The sequence below is a fragment of the Mesoplodon bidens genome, assembly GCF_964165515.1.
Source record: "Mesoplodon bidens genome assembly, chromosome: 2".
Classification (NCBI taxonomy): domain Eukaryota; kingdom Metazoa; phylum Chordata; class Mammalia; order Artiodactyla; family Ziphiidae; genus Mesoplodon; species Mesoplodon bidens.
Genome location: NC_138177.1, coordinates 125,965,926 through 125,978,616, shown reverse-complemented (window position 1 = coordinate 125,978,616; position 12,691 = coordinate 125,965,926). Strand labels below are relative to the sequence as shown.

General features: G+C 36.9%; 1 protein-coding gene and 1 long non-coding RNA gene across 5 annotated transcripts in view; one reads left to right on the top strand and one right to left on the bottom strand.

Annotated features, from left to right (window-relative positions):
- LOC308612841 overlaps nt 1–12,691 on the bottom strand; it is a 156,982-nt gene that overhangs the window by 102,527 nt on the left and 41,764 nt on the right. The window lies entirely within an intron of this gene.
- LRRC7 (leucine rich repeat containing 7) overlaps nt 1–12,691 on the top strand; it is a gene marked incomplete at its 3' end in the record, with an annotated part of 507,551 nt that overhangs the window by 470,496 nt on the left and 24,364 nt on the right. Inside the window, exon 24 of the mRNA XM_081225604.1 lies at nt 8,721–8,813. Within this exon, the coding sequence (XP_081081730.1) occupies nt 8,721–8,813 (93 nt within the window). The remainder of the gene's footprint in view (nt 1–8,720; nt 8,814–12,691) is intronic.

The following is a 12,691-nucleotide window of genomic DNA, read 5'->3' as shown; positions in this document are numbered from 1 at the left end:
CAGCAACTTACTTTGTAAATAAAATCTGTTACATATGTTTCCTTTCAGTTTTTATAGTGGCCTGGAGAAAGCCCAAAGTGTACACCTTCCACATATTATGTTATACAATATAAAATTTTCACATTAGAAAGATATAACCCAAATTTTAAATAATTTTATTGGAAATGCACAGATATATGGGAAAAGCAACAGTAAAATGTTTAAATAGTATTAGTTCTTTTCTTGTCATTTTCTAATTAACCACCAATAACAAAAAAAGGACTACAAGGTGAACTGGTGTGATGAATAAAGCTAAAGTATTCCTTTGAGCTAATCAAACTATCATATGTTCAGATCCACAGACTGTGAGCCATATAAATACAAAACTATTAGAAACTGTAGTTTCTACCACCCTATGATAACTAGTTTTAACAAATCTAGATCAATTAAAGGAAAAGTTGTAATTAAACCAATCTTTAAAATAAAAATATAGGAGAGTATTTATGGTAATTGCAGTTACTCATATTTAGAAACTGTTCATTAATGACTCTATCATAAAAATCACTTTAGTGGATAGTTTTGGGTCCTTGTGTTGCAAGTGAACTATGTAATAAACATTGTTTACTATGAAAGAATATGACTGAATTAAGGATAGGCCTATTAAATGGCCAAACCTAACTGATCCAGCTCCCATCGACTCACAATATATGCTAATTAAGTCAGGAATAGGACTCAAGTTTGCCTTGAACTATCTAAGAGGTAAGTATTGAAGGTACCTTAAAAATAAAGATGTAGAGAACATTTGGGGCATTTGCATTTTCCCATAAGCAAATTAATAGGCTAAGCAATGTTGCTGGGGAAAACATTGAGCTACTTAAAAAAGCAAATATTTCCAATCATCTTTAAGAACATTTCCAATATATATTTATATAAATACAAAATATATGCTAATGTATTTCTTTAGATTTTTTCTTAACTCTTTAATGATAATCTTTTGCCTGCTAATCTCTGGTAATACTTGGTTCACCCTAGTTCCAATACTCATTCTGTACTTAAAAGTTATAGAAGTTGGTTTTTTTCCCTTTGTGTAACCAAAGTGTATGCTACCTCTGGGGTGCCAAGTCTTTCAGTTATCTGGGGTCACCCCATCCCACTTTACATGGAAAGCTAACATTTTCTCCACAGCCCACACATACACATCCCCAGCTCAGGATCATCAGGAATTCCTAGGTTTATTATAGTTTCTCTAGATCATCCTGACACTGATTTCCCTTCTGCTGAATTTTTGATCTACGTTGCTTGTATCAATTCCTTCTTTTTTTTTTTTTTTGCCACACCATGTGGCATGCAGGATCCTAGTTCCCCAACCAGGGATAAAACCCATGCCCCCTGCAGTGGAAGCACAGAGTCCCAACCACTGGACCGCTAGGGAAGTCCCTGTATCAATTCTTATAATAGCTGTTATCTTTACTCCAACCTTACCCCAAGGTGGACCTACTCCTAATGCCATCATTACCCAACAGTACTGCAAAGCATAAGGCTCTGATGTTTAACATATTTCATTGACGATTTGGGGTTTGGGGAGGTAATAGAGCACAGAATACTGGAATATTAGCCTTCATGGTCCTAAATATTTATTGACTCTTCCCTGTCACAATTTCTCCATATTTTTGACCTCTCTCTTTTTCACAGTGTTTTCCTCTTTCCTCTAACATTTGTAACTGCCTCTTCAGGAGCTGCTGCCAAAACCCAAAACTCTTTTTACTGAGTATTTCTTTCTTCTTTTGTTTCACCTTCACTCTAACTGTGGATAAAACTTCTCACCTTTCTCAAACTATTGGGCTGGCCCAAAAGTTCATTTGGGTTTTTCTGTTGAGATCTTATGGAAAAACCAAATGAACTTTTTGGCCAACCCAGTAAAACCCCTGCTATGTCTAAACAATAGAATTATCTACCAAGAAGATGAAATATTCTACTCTCCTAGAAAGCAGTAACAACTGATTTAAATTAAATAGCCATCAGGGGACCTTCAAGATGTCAGAGGAGTAAGAGGTGGAGATCACCCTCCTTCCCACAAACACATCAAAAATACAATTACATGTGGAACAACTCCTACAGAACACCTACTGAACACTGGCAGAAGACCTCAGACTTCCCAAAAGGCAAGAAAATCCCCACGTACCTGGCCATGTGGCTGACAGGGTCTCGGTGCTCTGGCCGGATGTCAGGCCTGAGCCTCTAAGGTGGGAGAGCCAATTTCAGGACATTGGACCACCAGAGACCTCCCAGCCCCATGTAATATCAATTGGCAAGAGCTCTCCCAGAGATCTCTGTCTCAACGTTAAGACCCAGCTCCACCCAATGGCCAGCAAGCTCCAGTGCTTGATGCCCCATGCCAAACAACTGGCAAAACAGGAACACAACACCACCCATTAGCAGAAAAGGCTGCCTAAAATGATACTAAGTTCACAGACACCCCAAAACACACCACCAGATGCAGCCCTACCCACCAGAAAGACATGATCCAGCCCCACCCACCTGAACACAGGTACCAGTCCCCTCCACCAGGAAGCCTACACAAGTCACTGAACCAAACCTCACCCACTGGGGGCAGACACCAAAAACAATGGGAATTACGAACCTGCAGCCTGCAAAAAGGAGATCCCAAACACAGTAAGTTAAACAAAATGAGAAGACAGAGAAACATTCAGCAGATGAAGGAACAAGGTAAAACCCTGCCAGACCAAACAAATGAAGAGGAAATAGACAGTCTACCTGAAAAAAAATTCAGATTAATGATAGTAAAGACGATCCAAAGTCTTGGAAATAGAATGGAGAAAATACAAGAAATGATTAAGAAGGACCTCGAAGAATTAAAGAGCAAACAAACAAAGATGAACAACACAATAAATGAAATTAAAAACTCTCTAAAGGGCTTCCCTGGTGGTGCAGTGGTTAAGAGTCCACCTGCCGATGCAGGGGACAAGGGTTCGTGCCCCTGTCCGGGAAGATCCCACATGCTGCGGAGCAGCTAGGCCCGTGAGCCATGGCCACTGAGCCTGAGCATCTGGAGCCTGTGCTCCGCAACAGGAGAGGCCACAGCAGTGAGAGGCTCACATACCGCAAAAAACAAAAAACAAAACTCTCTAGAAGGAATCAATAGCAGAATAACTGAAGCAGAAGAAAGGATAAGTGAGCTGGAAGAAATAATAGTGGAAATAACTACCATAAATGCACCAACATTCGAATTATAGAGGTCCCAGAAGAAGAAGAGGAAAAGAAAGTTTCTGAGAAAATATTTGAGGAGATTATAGTTGAAAACTTCCCTAACATGGGAAAGAAAATAGTCAATCAAGTCCAGGAAGCCCAGAGTCCCATACAGGATAAATCCAAGGAGAAACATGTCAAGACACACTAATCAAACTATCAAAAATTAAATACAAAGAAAAAATATTAAAAGCAGCAAGGGAAATACAACAAATAAGATACAAGGGAATCCCCGTAAGGTTAACAGCTGATCTTTCAGCAGAAATTCTGCAAGCCAGAAGGGAGTGGCAGGACATATTTAAAGTGATGAAAGGGAAAAACCTACAACCAAGATTACTCTACCCAGCAAGGATCTCCTTCAGATTCAAGAGAGAAATTAAAAGCTTTACAGACAAGCATAAGTTAAGAGAATTCAACCCACCAAAGCAGCTTTACAACAAATGCTAAAGGAACTTCTCTAGGCAGGAAACACAAGAGAAGGAAAAGATCTACAATAACAAACCCAAAACAATTAAGAAAATGGTAATAGGAACATACATATTGATAATTACCTTAAATGTAAATGGATTAAATGCTCCAACCAAAAGACATAGACTGGCTGAATGGATACAAAAACAAGACCCATATATATGCTGTGTACAAGAGACCCACTTCAGACCTAAGGACACATACAGACTGATAATGAGGGGATGGAAAAAATATTCCATGAAAATGAAAATCAAAAGAAAGCTGGAATAGCAATTCTCATATCAGAAAAAATAGACTTTAAAATAAAGACTATTATAAGAGACAAAGAACTACACTACATAATGATCAAGGGATCAATCCAGGAAGAAGATATAACAATTGTAAACATGCATCCAACATAGAAGCATCTCAATACATAAGTCAAATGCTAACAGCTATAAAAGGGGAAATCGACAGTAACACAATCATAGTAGGGGATTTTAACACCCCACTTTTACCAATGGGCAGATCATCCAAAATGAAAATAAATAAGGAAACACAAGCTTTAAATGACATATTAGACAAGATGGACTTAATTGATATTTATAGGACATTCCATCCAAAAACAACAGAATACACTTTCATCTCAAGTGCTCATGGAGCATTCTCCAGGATAGATCATATCTTGGGTCACAAATCAAGCCTTGGTAAAGTTACTAAAATTGAAATCATATAAAGTATCTTTTCTGACCACAATGCTATAAGACTAGGTACTAAGTATAGGAAAAAAAACTGTAAAAAATACAAACACTAATATGCTACTAAATAATAAAAAAATCACTGAAGAAATCAAAGAGGAAATCAAAAAATACCTAGAAACAAATGACAATGAAAACATGACTACCCAAAACCTATGGGATGCAGCAGAAGCAATTCTAAGAGGGAAGTTTATAGCAATACATTCCTACCTCAAGAAACAAGAAACATCTCAAATAAACAACCTAACTTACACCTAAAGCAATTAGAGAAAGAACAAAAATCCCCAAAGTTAGCAGAAGGAAAGAAATCATAAAGATCAGGTCAGAAATAAATGAAAAAGAAAAGAAGGAAATGATAACAAAGATCAATAAAACTAATAGCTGGTTCTTTGAGAAGATAAAGAAAATTAATAAACCATTAGCCAGACTCATCAAGAAAAAAAGTGAGAAAACTCAAGTCAACAGAATTAGAAACAAAAATGGAGAAGTAACAACTGGCACTGCAGAAATACAAAGGATCATGAGAGATTACTACAAGCAACTCTATGCCAATAAAATGGACAACCTGGAAGAAATGGACAAATTCTTAGAAAAAAACAACCTTCCAAGACTGAGCCGGGAGGAAATAGAAAATATAAACAGACCAATCACAAGCACTGAAATTGAAACTGTGATTATAAATCTTCCAACAAACAAAACTCCAGGACCAGATGGCTTCACAGGCAAATTATATCATTTACAGAAGAGCTAACACCTATCCTTCTCAAACTCTTCCAAAATATAGCAGAGGGAGGAAACTTCCAAAATCATTCCAGAAGGCCACCATCACCCTGATGCCAAAACCAGACAAAGATGTCATAAAACAAGAAAACTACAGGCCAATATCACTGATGAACACAGATACAAAACTCCTCACAAAATACTAGCAAACAGAATCCAACAGCACATTAAAAGGATCATACACTATGATCAATGTGGTTTATCCCAGGAATGCAAGGATTCTTCAATATATGCAAATCAATGTGATACACCATATTAACAAACTGAAGGATAAAAACCCTATGATCATCTCAATAGATGCAGAGAAAGCTTTTGACAAAATTCAACATCCATTTATGATAAAAACTCTCCAGAAAGGAGGCATAGAGGGAACTTACCTCAACATAATAAAGGACATATATGACAAACCCACAGCCAACATCATTCTCAATGGTGAAAAACTGAAACCATTTCCTCTAAGATCAGGAACAAGACAAGGTTGCCCACTCTCACCACTATTATTCAACATAGTTTCGGAGGTTTTAGCCATGGCAATTAGAGAAGAAGAAATAAAAGGAATCCAAATCGGAAAAGAAGAAGTAAAGCTGTCACTGTTTGCAGATGATATGATACTACACATAGAGAATCCTAAAGATGCTACCAGAAAGCTACAGAGTTAATCAATGAATTTGGTAAAGCAGCAGGATACAAAATTAATGCACAGAAATCTCTTACATTTGGGCTTCCCTGGTGGCACAGTGGTTAAGAAACTGCCTACCAATGCACAGGACACGGGTTCGAGCCCTGGCCTGGGAATTCCCACATGCCATGGAGCAAATAAGTCCGTGTGCCACAACTACTGAACTTGACCTCTAGGGCCCGCAAGCCACAACTACTGAGCCCACGTGCCACAGCTATTGAAGCCTGTGTGCCTAGAGCCCATGCTCCACAACAAGAGAAGCCACGACAATGAGAAGCCCGCATACTGCAACAAAGAGTAGCCCTGCTCACCACAACTAGAGAAAGTCCACACACAGCAACAAAGACGCAACACAGCCAAAAATTTAAAAATAAATAAATAAATTTATTTAAAAAAACAAGGAATCTCTTGCATTCCTACACACTAATGACGAAAAATCTGAAAGAGAAACTAAGGAAACCCTCTCATTTACCACTGCAACAAAAAGAATAAAATACCTATGAATAAACTTACCTAAGAAGGCAAAAGACCTGTATGCAGAAAACTATAAGACACTGATGAAAGAAATTAAAGACAATACAAACAGATGGAGAAATATACCATGTTCTTGGATTGGAAGAATCAATATTGTGAAAATGACTATACTACCCAAAGCAATCTACAGATTCAATGCAATCCCTATCAAACTACCAATGGCATTTTTCACAGAACTAGAGCAAAAAATTTCACAATTTGTGTGGAAATAAAAAAGACCCTGAATAGCCAAAGCAATCTTGGGAAAGAAAAATGGAGCTGGAGGAAGCAGGCTCCCAGACTTCAGTCTATACTGCAAATCTACAGTAATGAAGCCACTATGGCGCTGGCACAAAAACAGAAATATAGATAAATGGAACAGGATAGAAAGCCCAGAGATAAGCCCACGCACATATAGTCACCTTGTCTTTGATAAAGGAGGCAAGAATATACAGTGGAGAAAAGACAGCCTCTTCAATAAGTGGTGCTGGGAAAATTGGACAGCTACAATGTAAAAGAATGAAATTAGAACACTTCCTAACACCATACACAAAAATAAACTCAAAAAGGATTAAAGACCTAAATGTAAGGCCAGAAACTATCAAACTCTTAGAGGAAAGCATAGGCAGAACACTCTATGACATAAATCACAGCAAGATCCTTTTTGACCCACCACCTAGAGAAATGGAAATAAAAACAAAAATAAACAATGGGACCTAATGAAACTTCAAAGCTTTTGCACAGCAAAGTAAACCATAAACAAGACCAAAAGACAACCCTCAGAATGGGAGAAAATATTTGCAAATGAAGCAACTGACAAAGGATCAATCTCCAAAATTTACAAGCAGCTCATGCAGCTCAATATCAAAAAAACAAACAACCCAATCCAAAAATGAACAGAAGACCTAAATAGACATTTTTCCAAAGAAGATATACAGATCGCCAACAAACACATGAATGGATGCTCAACATCATTAATCATTAGAGAAATGCAAATCAAAACTACAATGAGGTATCACCTCACACCAGTCAGAATGGCCATCATCAAAAAATCTACAAACAAGAAATGCTGGAGAGGGTGTGGAGAAAAGGGAACCCTCTTGCACTATTGGTGGGAATGTAAATTGATACAGCCACTATGGACAACAGTATGGAGGTTCCTTACAAAACTAAAAATAGAACTACCATATGACCCAGCAATTCCACTACTGGGCATATACCCAGAGAAAAACCATATGTACTACAATATTCATTGCAGCACTATTTACAATAGCCAGGACATGATAGAAACCTAAGTGTCCATCAACAGACGAATGGATAAAGAAGATGTGGCACATATATTCTATGGAATATTACTCAGCCATAAAAAGAAACGAAACGGAGTTATTTGTAGTGAGGTGGATGGACCTAGAGTCTGTCATACAGAGTGAAATAAGTTAGAAAGAGAAAAACAAATACTGTATGCTAACACATATATAAGGAATCTTAAAAAAAAAAGAAAATTGGTTCTGACGAACCTAGGGGCAGGACAGAAATAAAGATGCAGACATAGACGATGGACTTGAGGACACAGGGAGGGTGAAGGGTAAGCTGGAGCGAAGTGAGAGAGTAGCACTGACATATATACACTACCATATGTAAAATAGTTAGCTAATGAGAAGCAGCTGCATAACACAGGGAGATCAGCTTAGTGCTTTGTGACCCCCTAGAGGGGTGGGCTAGGGAGAGTGGGAGGGAGACGGAAGAGGGAGGGGTTAGGGGGATATATGTATACATATAGCTGATTAACTTTGTTATACAGCAGAAACTAACACAACACTGTAAAGCAATTATATTCCAATAAAGATGTGTAAATAATTAATCAACTAATTAATCAAATAGCCATCTTTTCCCTCACTCTACATTTGCAAATTTTCTTTCACTTATTCATACAGTACTTTCTAATTAGTCAGACAATATGTATGTTTAAAGTAGATAATTAAAATAATGTACAATCTTTTTTTAAGGAGTTTTCTAAGTTTTAAAAACTGCAAATCAAAATTTAGTCCTGCACAGGTAACGAATAAAAATTTACTCATGTCTGCTTTCCAGGTAATTTTAAGTTAGTTACAATTATAACTGATACTTATAGAAACACTATTTTGTCAGAGTTTATACTGTCTTTTATATACCAAGTTAACATAGGCTAACCCTGAGAACTTAAGTGAAATGTGAATATTTTCTATTGGGATACAGTTATTTGAAGATATTTAGCTTTTATATGTATTTGATTACCTTTTTATATCTTTTTTGCATAGTTTTGTGTGAGAATAGAAAAGAATCCTGGCCTTGGATTTAGTATCAGTGGTGGAATTAGTGGACAAGGAAATCCATTTAAACCTTCTGACAAGGTAAGAACTGAATTTCTTATTGTCAATTTTAATTAGAAAAACACTATATTCTACTGCAGCAAAAAAACTTTTTTCAATTTTTTGGTTTTACTGTGCTTTAATAAGCTAGCTAACTATGAAGCCAATTAGAAACTTTTTCAGCAAATGGAAAAAAGAATTCACTGCAGTGCTTGACAAATCCTATGAATGAGAAAAAATAAATTTAAGCATTCTCCTTGAAAAGGAAGTGGCTTGTTTTTGCTTTTTGTTTTTTTTTTTTTTTTTAATTAATTAATTAATTTATTTATTTATTTTATTTTTGGCTGTGTTGGGTCTTCGTTTCTGTGCGAGGGCTTTGTCTAGTTGCGGCGAGTGGGGGCCACTCCTCATCACGGTGCGCGGGCCTCTGACCATCACGGCCTCTCTTGTTGCGGAGCACAGGCTCCAGACGCGCAGGCTCAGTAATTGTGGCTCACGGGCCCAGTCGCTCCGCGGCATGTGGGATCTTCCCAGACCAGGGCTCGAACCCGTGTCCCCTGCATTGGCAGGCAGACTCTCAACCACTGCACCACCAGGGAAGCCCTGCTTTTTGTTTTGTTCACAGTTGTATATATTTGTAAACGAAGCTATATAGGCAATTTCTAACAAGTTTTTTCCAAAACTTTATTTGTGGATCACTGATTTGGGAAAAAGTTTTCTCATAGTAACAGAATGAATAAATAATGATTCAATGCCAGGGCCAGCTGATTGCCATCTCTTTAATCCATCATGTTTGTAAAGTACTTCACTAATAGAATTGTAGAACTGAAAGACCATGGGAAACAAATATTCTGTGAGAAAATCAGTGTTAGCCATGGCAGAGGAATGAGGTCCTCCTCTTATGCTCACCCCTGTCTGTCAAATCATGGGTAAAGGTTCACCACCACTCCCAACTCTAACCTCAAACGTTGCTGAATATCCACCATGCTGCACATGTTCACATCTGGCCTGTCTGATACCATTATGGACCACTTGACTTTTTTAAGCAAAAAAATTTACCCTGAGCTATGTAACCTGCCTTCTGCCATCAGGGTTTAATACTCTCAGCTTTTAAACAATTAGTGATTATAATTTGATGATCATTGAAACTGTCTGCTTTTGGCATCATCAAATTTAATTGCATTAAGTGACATCATAAAACTTTGGGATGATGAAGAAAGACAGAAATTAGCTATGAATAAAACCTCCTCAGGCTCTCGACTTAACCTTTGAGTCACAAGGTGGTGAGGATCCTTTCAACTTAACACTATTGTAAAAATCACCCACACATCAGTTTCTGCTTAAAGACATATTTCTGAAAAAATTTGGATGCCCCTACTTTGGAGATTTCCATAGCCTTTAATCCCTTATTTTCCTCTACTTCTTCCCAGTCTTTTTGTTTCCTACCATTAGTTATGACCTCTTCCTTTCCTTTCTGAAGAGGAAGAAAGAAAGAGGTTGGACTATTTGGATGGAAAGGAGTAGAAAGAAATCCCCAGTGGCCATAGATAAGAGTTTCTTTGGTTAACTGATTGGAGCAGGTATTCATATATAAGGAATGTATATGAAGCAGCCATATATAATTAAGGAAATTCCAGTTAGAAATGTCTGTGTATAAGTAACTACTACATTTCCTTTTTGAAATGATGTTGAGGATAATCATTGATTTAGTAGAATTTAAATATTCATGGCCTAGTAGGACCAAGTGTTTACTGAATTTTAATAAATTATTAATATATCTTAAGACAAAAAGCATGAAAAGTCAAAATTATCAGAAACATATGATGGTATTTTTAAAAGCCTCAAATCATTGTCTTATTCATCTTGACCCCTCTTTTTGTCTCTGGTTTTACATCTCTTCCATAAGTTCTTTCAATGAAAAGGTAACAACCTTATCATTCATAAGATAGTTGAAATTCAAAAGACATGTTTTCCTCTCCTATCTCATCAGCAGATATATCTTTTCACGATATTTTTGGAAGGCACAGGGTAATAGATATTTTTCAATTAAAGATGCACAAGTTGCTAAGTAGTCAAGATGTCTGAATGCTGTTACTTTTCTGCTTTTATTTTCAACTGAAGGGGATAGCAGGTGTGAGGCTTTCAAATCATTGCCTGTTATTCTTCCACTGTGATGAAATATGAACACTTTATAACTATTCATTTACTTTTTCATTGCAACATTTTGATGACTCTAGTGAGACTGAACTATATCTATGATCTTATAATTTCTCTTTTGGTTAAATGCAACAGATATAGAGCTTGAATTATATAATCTATCCATTGAAAGATTCCCCTCAAAAGCACTTTTCTTTGCCTGATTACTTTCTAAAACACTTAAAATCTGAAAAGTGAATCTCTGTTACAGCAAAATTGATCAGAGTAATTAAAAGTTCCAAATCTACAGAAGACTCAGACTGCTCTTAATTTATTGACCACACCAAACATATGGTAGATACTTAGTTAAAAGTGTTGAGGCGATCTAAAGACATTGGCTCTGACAATTTCTATAAGAATTTAATCCACTTACAAGGAAAGGGATTAATCTTGAGGAAATTCAGTTGCATTTTTTATCCCCAGTGCCCCATTCTTGTAGAGGTTGCATAAAATTTAGAGTGGAATCCAGTGTCTATATCAACCTAAAAATATCAAACAGTGAGAAAATGAAAATGAACTTTAAAAATACTCTTCTCTCCAATGTTGAAGGACAATTATATCATAAATTGGCTAATTTACAGCTGTGAGGAGGGATGAGGAGAACCAAAATAAACAGATGTTTTAATTCAACCTGGGTCAGAGGTTGATGCTTTCTTTATAAGGAGTTCTAGTCATGCAAAAGCTTAAACTTTATTATGATACATACCCCCTTCCAATAAACAAGTCATGGGTTAGAAGCAGTCTTTTGAGCATACTATATTATTTTACTTACTGTTCATTAATGTTTAAGTGTTTTGTAATGACACTCAAAATTCTAAGTATCCAAGATATCTGAATGTCTTAGAGTCACTGAAGACTTTCTGTACTAAAGTAGCCAACAGATTTGTTCCATTCTCTTCATTATGATTGCTAGGAACCACTGTTTCAGCCAAATGCCAAGGACTAAAGTGAAATAGCATCCAAACTGATTACCTGGTTTACAGCCAGATAGGAAAAGCATGAAGCAGTCATCCCTAAGGGCTGAGAGTATGAAACTGGGACAAAAGTGAGTTGTGTTGTTCAGTCTGGCAGAAGTTCCAATTTAGGTTCTGTGGTAATGTGAGACTATTGCAGAAAAACTCTTGGTACAGCCCAAAAGTTAACTGAGGCTTTAGGGAGAACTGAGGATTAAGATATGAAGACTGTTTTGTACCAGACTTTGAGAGCTTAGAACAGCATCTGGTCTTGCAAATTTAACTCTTTTCGAAGACGCCAGGGTAGTCTGATTATGGTCTCCTTAGGTTAAACGGATGGAGCACAATTAGTCCTGCAGTTCATATCATTGTCAGAACAGTGTTTAGTAGTTGAACAACCCAACTCACTCATCATGGAGTTCATTATTTTGGGTTCACTGCCAGGTGAAAACTGCTTTTACATACTTGGAAAGAGAAAAATGTAGAAAACCAGATGAAAAAGCCTTCATATAATGCTTGCCTTTGCCCTCCCTGTGAAGTGGATGGAGCCATTATCTGGTTTATTATTATAGAGAAACATTGCTGTCAAGATGGCACGATGCTCCAGAGAGAGAAAAGATTTTGATCCAACAAATCTGATGATAATAATAAAAGTATAGACTTCTACTGAGTATCTGTAATGTGCTAGTCACTGTATCAGGCTCTTTATATACATGAACTTATCTGATCTTCTTAGCAACTTGTGTTAGTTGATTATTATTATTCCCCATT